At 37.1% G+C, this 18,792-nt stretch overlaps 1 protein-coding gene across 3 annotated transcripts in view; it reads right to left on the reverse strand.

The window, feature by feature from the left end:
- Positions 1-18,792, reverse strand: part of tgfbr2b (transforming growth factor beta receptor 2b) — a 33,883-nt gene that overhangs the window by 11,913 nt on the left and 3,178 nt on the right. For 2 of the 3 annotated variants that reach the window (XM_016458317.1, XM_016458320.1), the window contains exons 2-4: positions 14,350-14,506; positions 13,490-13,680; positions 685-1,487 (exon numbers count right to left, since the gene is read on the reverse strand). In XM_016458317.1, coding sequence (XP_016313803.1) covers positions 685-1,487; positions 13,490-13,680; positions 14,350-14,506 — 1,151 coding nt within the window. The remainder of the gene's footprint in view (positions 1-684; positions 1,488-13,489; positions 13,681-14,349; positions 14,507-18,792) is intronic. The other variant, XM_016458318.1, reaches the window with a different exon arrangement.

Here is an 18,792-nt window from a genome sequence, read left to right on the forward strand (position 1 = left end):
TGATCAAATAAATACAGCCTTCATGAGCACAAGAAACTTCGATAAAAAAATATTAAAAATCGTACTGATCCCAAACTTTTGAACGGTAGTATATATATATATAAGAAGAGATTTAATATTAATTAAATCATTCACAATGTTTCATGCTGATCTCTTTCATTCTGATGTGTTTGCTGATTGGTGGATCTTAAGTTAAAATGAACTTCAGGGTAGAAAAGTCTTGAAATAAATTATACAAATCAATTGATTTCTCAGTAGAGAGAAAATATCTGACTTTAAGAAATCTGAGTGATGCACTCTATTGCATGCTAGCGCATTTACATTAAATCTGAAGAAAATTAATTTGTATTCTATACATGCATTTACACTTCTGGTCAAAATAATTTTTGGAATAATTTAATTTTTTAATGTTTTTGAGTAATGGCTACTGAAAATTCAACAGGAATAAATTACATTTTAAAATATATTCAAACAGAAAACAGTTATTTTGAATTTGTAATAATATTTCACAATATTGCTATTTTTACTGTATTTATCATCAAATAAATGCAGCCTTAGTGAGGGAATTCTTTCAGAAACATAAAAAAGGGTGTTTGATCGATAATGTATGAGCTGTCTGTTAGCTGTATAAAGACAGACAGTCTAAATGCACCTATGAAGATGAAATATTGTTGCATGACCCACCTGTCCACTGTTGGCCAAGTCATCCACTGACAGAGAGTTGTCAAGGCGGAGGCCAAGTCCAAAGTCACAGAGGCAACAAGTGAGGTCATTTTTCACCAGGATGTTCGAGCTCTTCAGATCTCGGTGGACGATGGGCACTTTGGGCCGCCCGCAAGGGGTGTGGTCACTATGCAAATGAGCCACACCCTGGGCCAGCGAGCCCCCGAGCAGCCGCAGGTCCTCCCAGCTGATGAGGTGTCGAGTGAGGTACTCCTGCAGGTTCCCGCGTGGATGATAGGCGGTGATCAGCCAGTACTGTTTCTCCACCTTCCTCTCCTCAGCCGTCAGGAAGTGTAGGATGTTCTCGTGCTTCAGATCGATGTCCGAGAAAATGTCCTTTTCGTTCTTCCAGGAAGCGTACTCTTCGTAGGGGAAGATCTTCACCGCCACCGTCTCGAACTGTTCCGAGGGGCTTTGTCTCAGCTTGGCTTTGAACACCTCGGCGAAGCGGCCCTTGCCCACCTGAAGGTCCAGCTCGATAGGCAGAGGTTCTGTGTTGTGGTTGAGGTTGTTGGCGTGCGTGGAGCTGCTGTCGGAGCGGTCGTCGTCCATCATGATGGCACAGGCGTCGCTACAGTCCAGCGGGCCTTTGGGGCCCTTGCGTTTGGATGGCTTCTTGGTCTCCCACTCATTGAGTTTGCGGCGACGGTACATGCGGTACCAGTAGAAGGAGGCGATGACCAGCACAGTCAGAACCAGGAGGGGCAACAAACTGACCAGGATCACCAACACCACCTGGTTATTTGTGGGGTCTGGGCCAAAAGCTGGAGAGAAAGCAGAAGGATGTCAACATTTACCTCTGCACAGCACAGGGCAAATGCATATCAAAACAACTTATTTACATACTTATGACCCAATGCACCGTACAACTCAAGTAATAGATCATTCTGCATACAGGAAATTCAGATGCCAAGAAATTTGAATTGACTATAAATCTATATAAAAGCTCATGTTTAGACAAACAACATTCCCCCAAATGTTGTCTCAATTATCCTAAAAGAGTTGTCTGAACAAACAATGCCATATTTGGCTTTACAAGTTGGTTTTCTTCAGAGGCAAACACTTCAGAGTTGACCTCATACTAACTGTGTAAGACAGAAATGATGAGAAATCAATATTTGTTGTGTTGCTAATTGATCATTTGTTAAACAAGAAATCTTTAGTTGACCTGACAGCAATTTATTGGCTGAGGGCATTTTGCTGATATTTTGTATTTAATGAATGATCAAATTCAAATTAGCTAAACAATGTAGTATTACTGGGAACATTTATAAACGTAGGTAAATTAATAAAAAAGTAAATAAATAAAATAAACTAAATGTTATGAAATTACAATAAATGTATTAAAATAATAAACAACTAATTCTAAACTAAATCTAATTTGACTAAATGTGATCACTGGGAACATTTGAAAATGTAAGTAAATAAATTCATAACATTTTATTTATTTGATTTACAAATTTTTAAATTAATTTAAAAATAATTTATTAAAATAATAGTCTTTTTTTATTAAAAAATTATTATAAGACTAATTAACAATTTATAAAAATAATTACAATATATTATTATTATTATCATCATGTTGATCAAATTCAATTAGCTAAACGATATAGTACTACAGGGAACATTTATAAAAAAACATGTAAATAAAGTCATAACATTTTATTTAACTTAGAAACATAATTAATAAAAAAAGATTTAAAATAACAAAAAAAAATAATTTTAGACAAATTATAAGATTAATTAACTTATTGCAATATCTACACCCCATAAAAAAGTATTAAAACTTTGCATTTGATAAAATTTAAAAGATCTCTCTGCATTATGCCATGTATATATATTTTTTTAATGAAATGTGATGTTATGCAATCTAGTCAAAGGTAGTGATGCTTTGTGTCCTCGAGCAAAGTATACTGTAAGTCACTTTGGGTGGAAGGATCTATTAATTGACTACTTAGCAGAGAAGTCCAGAATTGAGAGCCATTTGAAATAGGAGCCATCTAGTTACCTATTACCCAGGTTGACTGAACTCTAATCATTAACCCAGTTTGTGAGCAGACAGTTTTTCCTGCCACACCAGGGAGCTTGAGCAAATCTCGCACAGTTAGAGTCTGTTCTGTGACTTCATCTTTCAAGGCAAAGTTTACACTGCTACGATGTGCGCCTGCCAACCTGAGGACTGGCTTGGAAGCCCTAACAACACTGCAGGTTCAATCCAGAGACAAAGTGACAGCTGCCAACTACGTGGGCAGAGAGTGGAGTCAGTGTTTCGTCTGTCTGCATTCTTCCATCAAACACACAGACACGCCTTATCATTGAGACACAGACATAAAAAGAACAGAAATGGATACACGACACTGGGAGAGGAAAACCGTCAATAAATGCCAATGCGTTTGGCAGACAGAACAGTCAGCAAACACATGCAAAAAGCATAGACGTGTGGTGCAGAGGGAACACTCAACCCTTCACATACAGCGGCAGAAACCTCTTCTCGAGCCAAACAACCAATATAAACACGCATGAAATCACAGCGCCTTTTCCAGCCACATAAAACAGGATGCCAGCCACACTGCTGCGGTCCATGACATTATCAGCTAATAAGAGGCACTTTTCTGCAGGCTCTACTGTTAAACGCATCACTGTACATCTGTGCCAGGGTCTTAACAAGAATCAAGTGGATTTCGCGTTCCAAAGCCTCTGACTCACAAGTTAATCTATTAAAATGTAATTGCTTCTCACGACCAATAGACATGTTTCTCATTAGTGCATTAGCGAACATCGCTATTACTACTACCATTGCTCACACATACTGGAAAAGGATTCATTAAGAATGCAGAATTTATCTGTACCATATTGGGTTTTTAATTTTAGAGTGTTGGTCGATATTGGATATTTAATTAATTTCTGCCTATGTGTACATGACCTTTGCCTTCCTGTAGCTCAAACAGTAAAGTATGGTGCTAGCAACGGCAATGTGTGAATTTAAAATATGTGTAGTTTGAATGCAGTGCAAGTCACTGTGCATCTGCCAAATGCATAAAAAAAGTATTGAGTGGTCTGATGAAGAGCCATATAGCTTGAATCATCACTGTTGTTGAGAAATTGCAATAAAAAAATAGTCTATTTATGAGTTTTTGTGTGGAAGCCCGTTTGCGCCACGTGATACAAACTCGCAATTCAGAGAAATTAAGTCAGAATTGCAAAATAAAAACTCACAATTGTGACATCTTTTCACGGAATTGCGCGTTTATGTCTAGCAATTCTGACTTTATAACACACAATTCCGATGTTATTAAGTAAGAACTGTGAGATATAAACTTGTAATTCTGAGTCTTTTCCCCCCCTCAGAATTGGACTTTATAACTCGCAATTGAGAGTTTATATCTGACAATTCTGAGAAAAAGTCAGATTTGCAAGATATAAACTCGGAATTGCGAGAAAAAAGGCAGAATTGTGAGATACAAACTTGCATTTTTTGCGAGTTTTTATCTATTTTATCTAACTATTATTCTGACTTTATTTCTTGCAATTGCGAGTTTATATACTGCTATTCTGACTTTATAACTAGCAACTTTTAGTTTATATCACACAATCGCAGAATTGCGAGAAAAAAGTCAGAATTGTGAAATAAAAACTTTATTCAGTGGCAGAAACGGGCTTCCATATTGGTGTGTCAGCGTTTTCCTTTTTATTTATTTATTTTTTTGCCTGTTGGATGTGTGCACTTTTTGTCTAATTTTTTACAAACAAATCTGCTCTTCATGTTGTACTTTAAAATGTTTGAATGACTAAATTCCCTTGTGTCATATAAATGATATTTAGTTTGTAGTGTTTGTTTTTTACTCAATTTTACTTAATTTTTGCTTTCAACTATTTACGTTTTTTAAGATATTTCTTTTCGGTTTTTTTTTTTTTTACATTTTTAATCATGGCACTCAATAAAAAGCAATTTCTCACCAAAAACTTCAAAAGCTTTCCATGACTTTTCCAGTTCTCAGAACATGACGTTTCACATATTCTTCAAGTTTACCAATGTAGACAGGCCAATTCTCTCCACCCTCTTGCGTACTAATGATCAATGGCAAACAAGCTAAGACCTGCTTTCATTTGCTGCCTGGGCACATTGTGTACTTGCTTTACTTTTGAAAATGTCAGAATTCAAAGTGAGGATTCCCATATGTACGTTACTGCCTTTTGTATCCCTGTCTTGATGCAAGTTTAGAGTACGCAGGAGTACTGCCAGACTCAGATTGGTAACATGCTCTACATGAGAAACACAGACCTATTACTGTTTGTTTGTTATGGCTACGACTTTGTTTTATAGCATGGCTCATACCACAAACAAGTCTGACTTTTCTTTTTTTTCTCTCACTAACACCGTTTTGGTCTGTTGTTGGCTTTCTCGGTGTGACAGACCTTTTAACTATCTGCTCTATAACCGGGGGCCAAGATTCCTTAGCATGTGAGTGTGGAAGTGTGTGCGAGCCAGCATATATACATGCAGGTTAGGGTTGGGTTGAAAGAAAAGTCTGCACAGATCCTCAGTCTGCTCTCTTCCTCCTTTCCTTTATGTTCTTCTTTCCATCAAAATTACCTAAGATAAAAGATCAACTGAGTAGAAACATATTGCCAGGTTGGAAATATTCCAGTGAGACACAGACACATGCTGCTGCTTATTTGTCCTGTCAGGCAAATGGCCTGGATTGTCATCCTGGGAAAGAATAATGAGTACTTTCCACAAGATCTGAGAAAGAATATTTTGGCATCTATCATTTTTGTGTGACAATAAGATGATGACACTTATATGTCAAAATAAGCACGGCGTATGGGTAACCACCAATGTTGGGGTTAAACACGTAAAAAAAAATTTCAGGGGCAAAGCAGCTACATTTTTAAAGGGGTCATATGATGCGATTTCAATTTTTCCTTTCTCTTTGGAGTGTTACAAGCTCTTGGTGCATAAAGAAGATCTGTAAAGTTGCAAAGACTAAAGTCTCAAATCCAAAGAGATATTCTTTATAAAAGTTAAGAGTCAGCCACACCTACCTAAAACGGCTCGTTCTAACACACCCCCACATATCTACATCACTATCTGGGAAGATTTGCATAACACCGCCCAAATGTTCACGCAAAGAAAGAAGGCGTAACTTTTATTCTCACTGTAGTATTGTTTTTGCCGCCACCATGTCGTGAAGGCACCGTGTTTCGTTGTGAAAGCGAAACTACTTTGCTTGGCCTTCCAAAAACCCCTTTAAGGAAAATTCTGTTGAAATAAAACTTGTGAATAATCATGCACAATAAGAAAATAAATGTATAAAGAACGCAAGTATGTTTTTATCTACCACAAAATATGTACTATTTAATTTTTGTATAGAATTTTGTACATTTCTAATGTGTAGGTGCTGAGAGAAAAGTAATATTACAAAAAAACTAAAAAGGTAAATAAAACAATATTTGTATTGTTAAAATAAAATAGCTGATTTTCTATAACAGTTTAAATTATTATAAATAATAAGTTTAAAAATTGAGACAATTTTTCAAAAATAATATAATAATAATTCATTACATTTATATAGCGCTTTTCTAAGCACTCAAAGCGCTTTACATTGTCAGGGGGTATCTCCTCATCCACCACCAGTGTGCAGCATCCACCTGGATGATGCGACGGCAGCCATAGTGCGCCAGAACGCCCACCACACACCAGCTTATTGGTGGAGAGGAGACAGAGTGATGAAGCCAATCAGTAGATATGGGGATTGTGTGGAGGCCATGATGATCAGAGGCCAATGGGCAAATTTGGCCAGGATGCCGAGGTCACACCTCTACTCTTTTCGAAAGACATCCTGGGATTTTTAATGACCACAGAGAGTCAGGACCTCGGTTTAACGTCTCATCCGAAGGATGGTGCTTGTTGACAGTATAGTGTTCCCATCACTATACTGGGGCGTTAGGACCCACACAGACCACAGGGTGAGCACCCCCTGCTGGCCTCACTAACACCTCTTCCAGCAGCAACCTAGTTTTCCCAGGAGGTCTCCCATCCAGGTACTGACCAGGCTCAGCCCTGCTTAGCTTCAGTGGGTAAGCTTAGCTTCAAAAACGTAATATTCCATTGTACGATATACTGTTATATATCAGTTTGTGAGTCCTGTATAAATACACTTATGTCATATTAAAACACGGTGTAGTCTATACATCACTGCGTTCCAAAAAAAAAAAGTACAGTACGTTTAAAATGGTTAGTTACTTTTTTATAATGAGTAATGCAATTACACGTTATAGAAACTAGGGGTGGGAGAAAAAAAATCGATCCATCGATGCATCGTGATTCTCTCTCCAACGATTCTGGATCGATTCTGAGCTTAGTTTTTAACCAGATGCGCGATGACGCTGAGTTTGCTTTAGAAACACCCGTATTCTGCTTGCTTCCAATTCCTCACACACACACACCACTCGAACCTTCCGTAAAATAATCTTTCATAAAGTTCGGAAAGGTTGAAGCTAATTACAAGGACATTCGTGGGCTTCATTGCACCGGATGCGCTGTGAGAGACGCGTGCGCTTTGTTTAATGTTACACTTGGAAGTGTGCGGTCTTGGCCGTTGGTATTTTCCTTACAAATGCTCTACGAAGTCATCATTTATGTGGTTTGGAATGCAGTGAACTTATATATTTAAAATATGAACCTCACTAACAGAAGGCTGCTTTTAATTTCAAATGCTGATGCGCACTTTGTTTGTGAAGACTGCTCGCGCATGCGTGGTTTAATGCACTTGCATCTCAAAATGGTTTTATGATGCAAAATGAATGTAAACACAGCCAGTTATGTCTTAAAGGAACACTCCACTATTTTTGAAAATAGGCTTATTTTCCAATTCCCCTAGAGCTAAACAGTTGAGTTTTCGAATCCATTCAGCCTATCTACGGGTTTGGCGGTAGCACTTTTAGCTGTAGCTTAGCATAGATCATTGAATCTGATTAGACCGGTAGCATCTCGCTCAAAAATGACCAAAGAGTTTCTATATTTTTCCTATTTAAAACTTGACTCTTCTGTAGTTACATCGTGTACTAAGACCGATGGAAAATGAAAAGTTGCGATTTTCTAGGTCGATATGGCTAGGAACTATACTCTCATTCCAGCGTAATAATCAAGGAACTTTGCTGCCATACCATGAGTGCAGCAGGCGCAATGACATTACGCAGCGCCTGAAAATAGGCTTATTGGAAGTTACCTAGCTGGGGACTATTTTCAGGCGCTGCGTAATATCATTGCGCTTGCTGCAATGATAGTACACGATGTAACTACAGAAGAGACAAGTTTTAAATAGGAAAAATATAGAAATTCTTTGTTGATTTTTGAGCGAGATGCTAACGGTCTAATCAGATTCAATAATCTATGCTAAGCTACAGCTAAAAGTGCTACCGCCAGACCCGGAGATCGGCTGAATGGATTCAAAAACGGTAAAACTCAACTGTTTAACTCTAGGGGAGTTGGAAAATGAGCCTATTTTCAAAAATAGTGGAGTGTTCCTTTAAGGGATTAAACGGACAGGACAAACCACATTACTTCTTATATTTCAAAAGAGATTCCGTGCATGAATGCAGCTTAATAGATGTCTATGCTGTCTATGTCATAGTAAAAAGCAACAGTAAAGATGAAGAAACATCACTCACAGTTCTTGAATGGAAAACGTTCAGATAATCTTAAATACTGAAAGTCCTCTTTGTTTGTTGTTTGTAATATGTTTCTATGCTCCTCGTTATTATTTGCTACTTGCAAATAAATTCTAAATTCTTAACATACAACAGTTTTAATTATTTTTTTAAATTTGTGATTATTTTAAAAAGTACTTAATTACAAATGTAAGGATTTTAAGATTCTCAAGTTGGTAAACTAATTAATTAATAGAATCAAGAATCGTTCTGGAATCGGATCGTGACTCCCAGAATTGGAATCTGATCGGATTGTGAGGTGACTAAAGATTCCCCACCCCCCTAATAGAAACATTCACTAACACTGCCAACCACAGTTGCAGAAATAATACAGTGCATGCAAACAGGAAATCTGATAAAACGAAGCTACAGCAATAACCTAGCTGAGTGTGAAGTTTGTTCATTTTACTACTGTGCTGGTACTGTATATAAATGGTTTCATGTTGTGATAAAACCACAACATGCTTCCAGGACCTCTAAAACAAGACGCCTCCAAGGTTCCATATTCACTTCATGTTCCTTCCGATTGAGCCAATCACGTTTACAAGTAGAAAAACAGAAAAGCATGTGTGCAAACCACAATGAAAAGTGCAACATGCTCTTTCTGACAAGCTTTATGAGTTGCTTATTAGAAACAAATGTACTTTTGCTGGAGCGCTCAGGCAATAACGGCCATCACTGTGAAGAGAGTAGCAGCAAATGTGTCTGCTTCAATCAGTGACATCAATCTGTCTTCATATCTCATCATCATCCCATTTCAGAGCCAAATTTAAACAAACTGTAGAACATCATGTTACAAAATCAATTTCATTAAAGCGTTAACCATTTCCTTGGTTTGTGTTTTCACTCGGTGGCTGCTTACTGAAATGTTTGCACAAACTCCATTTTGAAGAACAGCACTAATAGTCTGCAGGCGAATTACATATATGTGACCCTGGACCACAAAACCAGTCTTAAGTTGCTGGGGTATATTTGTAGCAAAAGCCAAAAATACATTGTATGGGTCAAAATTATAGATTTTTCTTTTATGCCAAAAATCATTAGGATATTAAGTAAAGACCATGTTCCATGAAGATATTTTGTAAATTTCCTACCGTAAATATATCAAAATTTAATTGTTGATTAGTAATATGCATTGCTAAGGACTTCATTTGGACAACTTTAAAGGCTATTTTCTCAATATTTAGATTTTTTTGCACCCTCAGATTACAGATATTCAAATAGTTGTATCTCGACCAAATATTGTCCTATCCTAACAAACCATACATCAATGGAAAGCTTATTTATTCAGATGATGTATAAATCTCAATTGTGAAAAATTGACACTTAAGACTGGTTTTATGGTCCAGGGTCACATATTTCAGCAGAAACTGCATTTTTTTTCTGGTACTATATACTAATGACAGTAATCCGCGGTTAACCACAGCTTCTCCATTTCCTTTTTCTAGATGAAACTCCATTCATTTGTCTGAAGCTTCGTTTAAAAGGCATAATGACGTTTTTATGCAGACAGACTGTTTCTGATGCAGCATTCACATATGCAAACACCATAATGCCTCTAAATGTGGAACTGAAATCTTGCAGGAATAACCTACTGGATGAAGACTGTGGATTGACCAATACATCAGTCACTATTCATTTTAATAATTTGTTCATCAATGACGACCAATAACTATATGTTATAGTTATCGGTGTGTGTGTATGCATAATAACTCAAATCAATGTTTTGAGAGAAGTAGCTGTGTAATAAGTGAGAAAGTACATCCAATCGGTTGCTATAGCAAAAAAAAAACAAAAAAAAAACTTTAGGACGATACAGATCTGGTCATCCTGTCGGGGTTTATTCTGTTATAATATAAAAAAATAAAAATAATAAAAAAAATATATATACATATAATAATAATAATATATATATATACACACACACATATATATAACTGGAAGAATATATCATATGATAATATTTATATTTTTTTACTTTAATTATATAAAATAAATATATAAAATATATTGAAATATATTATTAATAATTGAATAAGTTTAAGTATCAAAATATAATTAAATATCCGCCTTTAAAAAAACGTCACTACACTACAAATGAAAAGACAATGAAAAGACACTCTCTGGAGAACATATAAGACACCCTTATGAAGTACATTCAAGGGCAGTTCTCTAAATATCTTGAAAAATATACCATTGTACCTTCAGTACACAAAGGCACCTTTAGTTTTCACAGAGTATTTCCACCTAAAAGTCCACCTAGGCCAAAAGTAGCAGAAGCTTGACTTTCTGTTTATTAGATTCAGCAAAAAATATGTGTGAAATTGCTATACAACAAAGCCCTGCTGCGCAGTACATAATTATGACCTGGTGTGTACACCCTGCAGCTGCCATAATGAAGTCCAAAGAAACGGCGGGGTCTCCAGTCGAAAACAGAATAGGGAGCTTATCGCTGGAACTGGCAGGCTCTCAGCTATAGTTAATGTCATAAAAATGTTATGGTCCGGGAAAACAATGCCTGGCATTTCTGGAGAAATATGCCATGGAACCGTTCCAATAAGTAAACATGGACTTCCTGCAATACTTCCCCAATCTGGCAGGGAATGAGGCCTCCTTCACCAGATGGAATTACAGCCTCCCTCAACTGTTCCTACATAGCAAACACTACAGGCATTAAACACCTGCTCAAACGTCATCTTTCGCAACATAAATCCGCAATTTAACAATGGTAGAATCGGTCTTCATTAGCTTACGATAAACGTGTTTATGTACTGAAAGAAGGAAGCACACTCTCCTCAGGATACCCCACACCTCAGAAATCCCCGTGTACTGTTTTAGGTTTTATAATACAATGTGGATATTCCTTGTTTAAAAACGAAAGTGGCTCTTTAAAGCATACGAAACATGCAATAAACTTTCCAAATAGTGGTAAATAAGGTTATTTTAGTGAATGCCTAGTGCACACAGCTGTTTTGCCATGTGGTTGTGATGTCTCTGCTTCAAGTTACACAGACAGGAAACCACATGTCTGAGATCCTCAGCCGTCCACACAACCAAAGCCAATAGAAAGTCTGCCTGAGACAGCACAGCCCGGTCAGCAACAATGCAGCTGCTTTAGAACGTTACGACAACCTGAGCTCACATACCAGAGCGTGTTACACGCTACGAGCCAGTGCTAAATAGTTAGCATTGTACAGCTTGTGTGTGGGAGATAAACATGTTCTGCTTAGGTTTGATTTATCAGCTCAGTTGAGTGCTGTTTATCTAGTGTGGTGAAGTGTAGCACTATCAAAACCAAAACTAGCTGAAACACAGTTCATTATTTATACACTAACGCAGCGTTTCCATAGTCTATGGAAAACCTCAGAGAGATGTGATGTAGGCTACATCACATGAGAAGCTTCAGAGGTTGCAATGCTCTGGTTTCGCTTACCAATTTGCAGGCCCACACGGAATCTATGACTGCAGAACGCTGCATATTTCCACTGATTTGGAACGTGTGTCATTCATAAAATTCTACAAAACTCCTGAACTTTTCATCAGAGTAATTTATTTATATATTATTATAGCATTTATTAATATTTTGAATTAGCTTTAATTTTTATATTTTCAGAATATTTTTTATATTTTTAATCATTTTATTATGTGCTTTTGTCATTTTTATTCATTTTTTTCATATTTCCATTTAGCATTTAGCTAGTTTTATTTTAGTTGCCTAATTTTAGTACAATTCGTTGCCAGCAGCTCCGGGTGGATGACGTAGGACGTCGGTGTTGCGCATGTGCCGCTCAGAAGTTACGAAAGTGGAAGCGCAGGGGAGAAATCAAAACAAAACAACGGTTATGAATTAGAAGTACAAACCGAGGATTTGTAAAGAAGAATGTCAGAGGATTTCGATATAAGCCAAGAGGAGACTGGTTTTCCTATGTTAAAGTAAGGAAACTTTGCTTCCTTTGCTCCTGTAAACAAACGTTGGTTTTCACGAGACTCACCGGCGCATGCGCAACGCCGACATCTTACACCATCCTCCCGGAGCTGCTTCCGTGTACAACTGTTGGCGCAAGCTAGATTAAAGTGATTATTACGTTTCCGGAGCCGTGTGAGACACTTTTTATTATGGATGGATGCGCTTTATTTCACTTCTTTTGGACTGATGAACTGCAACACCTGCTGACTGCCATTAAACAGCTTGGAAGATCAAATTTTTAATACAAGTCCGATTGGATTCATCTGAAAGAAGGAAGTCATATACGCCTAGGATGGCTTGTGGGTGAGTAAATAATGGGCTAATTTTCATTTTTGGGTGAACTATCCCCTTTAAACTTATATTCTATTTTATTTCAGTTAACAAAAACTGTTTTTAATAGTTTTTTTTTTAGTAAACAATTAAAACACTGCTTGGCATATAAATGGTGTTTGCACCCATTTCATTTTCATAATCGACTGTATTTCAGAATGAAACGTGATGTTCAAAAACATAAAAAAAAGAATTGTAGGGCAGGGCTTGATTTTATCCATCTGGAATTGATTGGATTGTGAAAAGTGGGTGTTACCAGAATGATTGGAAGAGAAAGGGTTTAAAATAATAATTGCAAATAATTTTTTTAGGTCAGTCAATAAAGGAAAGTCATTTTTGAATCAAAGCAGCTATTTTGATGAAAAATTCTAACATGAAATATTTTTAGTTGGAATAAACCTGCCAAATAATTGTGCACAATAAGACAAGAAACATGCATAAAGAAAAGCAAATCGGGTCATGCTGACTTTAAATAATTTCATTATGCTGTCATCTACCAATAAATATATAGTTATCAGCACTTTTAATGTTTTGTCATGTTTAAATCCATTCAGCAGTTTTCCCTTAAAAATCAGCCGAGAAAACATGATTCCGCAGATTCCATCTGGGCCTGTCAGCTGGATCAAACTGAAGTAACCTTGCTCAAGGACACAATGGTTTGAATCTACAAATTTCAGTTACTGTCTTAAAGCATTACTACCAAATAGGGAGGACACACAAAGTTAGAAAGAAGAAGGAATGAAGAGGGAAACTAACGGAGTGTGAACATCAGCATGTCATTACACTCCTCGGCGTTGCAGGAGCAGATGTGGAATGGGCCTCTGTTTGACATCCTCTTTTTCATTTCGCACTTGGTGTTGTTGTAGTTCTCCACCATGATGCCGTAGAGGGGCTCGGAGGGTTTGTGGCACAACGTCTCGATCGTGTTGTTGTTATCACTCTTCCTCCTGATGTCATCGAGAGGACACAAGTATAACCACATACACTGTGATTACAGGGATTATGATATCAAATGACAGTTGTTTTGTCAATATAAAAAACAATTCAATTGTTATTTTACATTCTCCGTTGACTTTGACAATAAAAAAATAAACGGCATGTCCCTTTGTTGCTATATCAGTAAACATAATAAGCACTTACAAGATACAGCAATGACTTGTTGCTAAATTTAACTGCGCTTTTTCCATAATTGAAGACAACATGAAATTACATCATTTTCATTTCAGAGCAAAACTTGATAGTATTTACTGGTATTTAATTGGATTATGAAGTGTTAGACCTTTGGATAATATTATTTCTTCTCCTCACCACTTGGCCTTGCTTATGTAAGCAGAAAAGAAAAGTTCTCTCAGAAGTGCTGAAAGTTCTCACATTTTGATTAAAACTACCACTTTTTTCTTTAGAACAATATGTACTGAGACAAAGCATATTTATTAAGGGCCCATTTTGATTTCGTGTCATTTTTTAAAAATATGATAATGATACTGCAAGCTGCGAACAAGATTCATTGGTGATTTTTGACTGTTGTGCAAAGCAGATGTTTTACACTTGCATACAACAGATGTTTTACACTTCATAAAAAGTTGTGGAAGAATATGACTTGAACAGTGACATACCAGATAGCCACACAGATTTCATCAGCATCGGCGCAGATGGATGTGATGCTGCAGTTGCTTTCACAGGTGCCGGTGCCTTTACAGTTGGACGCCTCCACGTCACAGAACTTACACAGTTGAGGAAGCCGAATTGGATTATATAAAGGATGCATTCCATCTAGGATAAAACAGAAACAAGGTCACCTATTAAAACAATTTACCCTTTTATTCAACATTTCTGATCCAATGTTGCATCTACTGCCCTTGAGTAGTGTCCTAAGGGACCATAAAAGAGTGCGAGATGAAATGCTGGCTGCTTCTGTTATCAGATATACACTCTGCTCGCTCTTTTATCTGCTTTTCAATGCCCTGTTTGAACGTGCCTTCGTCTCCAGCTCCCTTGTCAGGTTCCTAAGACTCTGACCTAAATGCACTGATGCGATCAAGCAAACACCAGTACAGAGAGACCAAACGGCGTCAAACTCCTGTCTCTGATAGTACAGACTGACATCAGGACCTCAGATCAGTGGAAAAGCTATACTACTGCCACTGGTTTAGTCTGTAAATCTAGACACCCAAAATGTGAGTTTAAGAACACACAAGGGGTTACTAGTTTGGTGTTGCATGAGTCATTTCTACGCGTGTATGGTTTTTCAATTTCAGCGAGTCTGTATTTGGCCAATCCATAAGAAGTCGTTAAACTGTATTACGTAATTTGTTAGTTTAGCTGCTCTTTGGAGTACCACACACCTCCTAGACTTTCCTGTGATAAAAGGCCACCTTGGCTCTCTGGGACTGAAAGGGGCACCGGTCATTCAAACACTCTGAAAGACTTAGAAGTCAAACCCAGAGCAAAGCTCAAATAATATTTAAACACATTAATCACATTGCAAACTAATTAAAAGTGCACAGTACTGTTTTACTGCTCTAATGGAAAGATTTAAGGGGGCTCATTGAGAAAAAAGTGCATTCACAACAGTGTTGTTATTGTTAACTAAAACTTAAAAAAAAAAGTTTTTGTTAACTGAAATAAAAAAAAGAAGATAAAATATGCAAAATACATGAAAAACAGAAATTGCTCAAGTTAAGTTAAAGTTGAAGTATCAGAATTACTAAAACTTAAAAATAAAGCTAAACGGAAACATTAAAAATATAAAACTGACAAAAGCCCATCAAATTACTAAAAATAAACTGGAAACTGAAAATATGAAAATAAAAACTAATTAAAAATATAAATAAATACTATAACAATAAATAATACTAAAATAAAACTTATTCACACAGCGATTACACTATATATCAGTAGAATATCTAGTTTTATTTATCATATAAGTCAGTATTGCATATTTAATTCTGCATGCATTACCCTTTTTTAACTTTAGATGACCTTTTCCATCACCTAACACTCACTTAATCAACAAAAACACGTCATTTAACTGTAAAGTTCATTTTTAACAAAATGGTCATCTAGGCCTATGTTTCATACTGTAAACTATAATGTTGTGATGTCTATTCACTTGTAGCATTTAAATGATGTATTTTAGTTTTTAGAGTTTTCTTTGTCATTTATTTTCAAATTAAATAGTATATGATTTTTAAATCAGACATACCATGAAAATAATGATCAGCTTATCTGTATCAGGCTAAATTTAATATTATTGCATCCCTAGTTTGAATTGCTGGAAAGCATCCAATTGAGATGTGAACTCCACTCTCTGCTCTCCCATTGGTTGTTGCCATATTTACATTTAAAGTTTGACTCCTCTTCAATGGTCTGTTGTCATTAATGTTGCCTCAAATTTCCAACTTTCATTGAAAATTAATGATATCACTTACAAATCACTGTCAGTGTGAACGCCTCTTAAGATTGAAACCGGAGTCACTTGCAATTCAGTCCAGCAGCACTAATTCCACATGTTCATGTCTCAATGATGAGAATCGCTTCTGATACAGAATAGGCAGTACCATAACATGCTAGAGAGACAATCACAAGACCTCTGACCACCATTTCCCCCAAAGGACGGAACAGGTGACCCGACCAATGAAGGAAGCACAGATAGTGCGGATGTGTGGCTTTCCTTCCACAGACAGAATAACAACCAACACACTTCTACTGAAGAAACAACCAACCAATCACTACAAAAGCTCATCTCTGCAAATATTCAGCGTTGGTTAAAGGTCATCACAGTTTTGTAGCATAATAGGTTTGTTTTGACTGCATACTGCAAATAAAACCCACAAACACGATACCATCTTGTCTTAAGATCAATATACTGTCATTTTTTGGCTGCTTTAGCTCTGTTTTTCGAGCTGAGCAGATAAGCAAGACTATGTGCCCTTTTAGTCTCTGGTTCACTGGAGTGAGCCAAGAGGGGATTGTGTCGGACACGAGGATACGAAGACAAATACGGTCAAATCAGATGCAGCCATTTTGAGGTTATGTGCCCCCTCTTCTCATCCCGAGATAGCTATTTTTGAGTTCTTGGCGCAGAGGCCCAGAGAGGCTTCGGTAAACATAAGCTCAGATTCACAACCTTCATCCACTAGCCTGGGTCTCACATGGCTTCAAGGGCCTACAAAGGAGCTTTTTTACTCCGTAAGCACTGCTCACTGACTTTTTATCTACGGCCCGGCCTGACTGGATAACATTATATACTGCAGAGCCATTACCTCACACTATTTCGGTTGGACAGTATTCACAAAATTATTACATTTGAACCTGAAGGATGTTTTTCTTTTTAAAGTTACCATCTACCACCCTTTTGGAGAGTACCCCAGAATGTAATCAACGTAAATTAGTGCATGCTGAACGTAAACAACACTGAATTACGTTGATTACGTTCTGGGGTACTCTCCAAAATGGCAGAAGACGGTAATGTGGGGAGAAGAACTACTGAATAAATTATGTTATTATAGTTTTCTTTGCACACAAAAAGTATTCTCGTAGGTTCGTAAAATTACGGTTGAATCACTGATGTCACATGGACTATTTTACCGATGTCCTTGCTACGTTTCTGGACCTTGGAACATTGCAGTTGCATTGCTGTCTACGGAGGGTCAGAGAACTCTCAGATTTTATAAAAAATATCTTAATTTGTGTTCCGAAGATGAACGAAGGTCTTACGGGTTTGGAACGACATAAGGGTGAGTAATTAATGGCAGAATTTTCATTTTTGGTTGAACTAACCCTTTAACTTAAAATATGTGATTCTTCTTCAGAGGGCCAAATGGAAATTACTTACACAAGTCTGGTGCATAAATGGTTTTCAGATCTTTTTCTAACGTCGTTTAAAGACTGCACACTCCAGATAAGCAGAAAGGGCTCAGGCAGTCCCCAAAAGGGTGTCTAGAGTGGACTCAATTTTAATGATACATCTGATAAGGTACTTCAAAAATAACTGTACAAAAGGCAAATGTAAAATTTTGGACAATCTGAGCACAATTAGTTGCACTTTAAAATTTCCCTTTTTAAACTTGACAGCAGAGTGACTCAACAACAACAAAAAGTGTGAGTTTAAGTGAATGACTCAAGACAGGATGAGCTCAAAATGACCTATGTGGGCAGATGAGAAATAAAAGTAACATACTAAGTAAAGACACCAACAGGAAGGCAAGTGTCGTACCTGCATACAGGGGCGTCTGCATGGCCGGACTTACCATTGGGCTTGAATGGGCTGCAGCCCAGGGGCCCCGCCTTGTAGGGGGCCCCGCCTTAACCCGTTTACATTTGTTTACATTTGTACATTTGTGCCAGTCAGAAATTATTAGCTGCATTTCAACTGCGCACACGGGCCAGCCGGGGCTAACAACTTCCAGCTACAACATTCATAGCCATAATCAAACAGCATAAACTGGAATTTATGATTTTTTTTTCACATAAAAAAAGGACACACGTATTAAATCACGTCTGCGCGGCATCGAATCGCCGATTAATTTGTGATCACATGGCTACTTTAAACGGTTCCATTAAGCCTTTAGCCCAAAAGAGCGCACATTTACAAAGATAATGATAAATTCTCACGTTCACGCCTCACTTCTTTACGGAGGATGATTCTATATTATATTAATGTTCCACTAAATTAATCTGAAGAGTTTTGAGCACTTTCTCCCGTCCAAAGAGTATAGAATAGCCTACCCTAATATCTTACAGGGACTTTGTCCCGTCTCACTTCCTCCACACGAAGTGGAGCAGAAATGTTATCAAAACGATAAAAAAAAATTAAAATAGCCATTTACAGGGTTCGTACGGTCATAAAAAACCCAGAAAGCTTTGGAAAAGTCGTGGAAATTTATTTTACACATCTCTATATAAGTAAATTCCCGCAAACATTTATTTAATATACAATGTAGGTTAGATGAGTTAAAAAAATTCACACAGAATATCATATTAAGTCAGTCATTTGAAAACAGCGTGTGTGGTTCAGCTGTACCGCGTCTTCTGGCTCTCGCTCTCTCAAAATTGAC

The sequence above is a fragment of the Sinocyclocheilus anshuiensis genome, unplaced genomic scaffold, assembly GCF_001515605.1.
Source record: "Sinocyclocheilus anshuiensis isolate Anshui unplaced genomic scaffold, SAMN03320099.WGS_v1.1 scaffold267, whole genome shotgun sequence".
NCBI classification, from domain to species: domain Eukaryota; kingdom Metazoa; phylum Chordata; class Actinopteri; order Cypriniformes; family Cyprinidae; genus Sinocyclocheilus; species Sinocyclocheilus anshuiensis.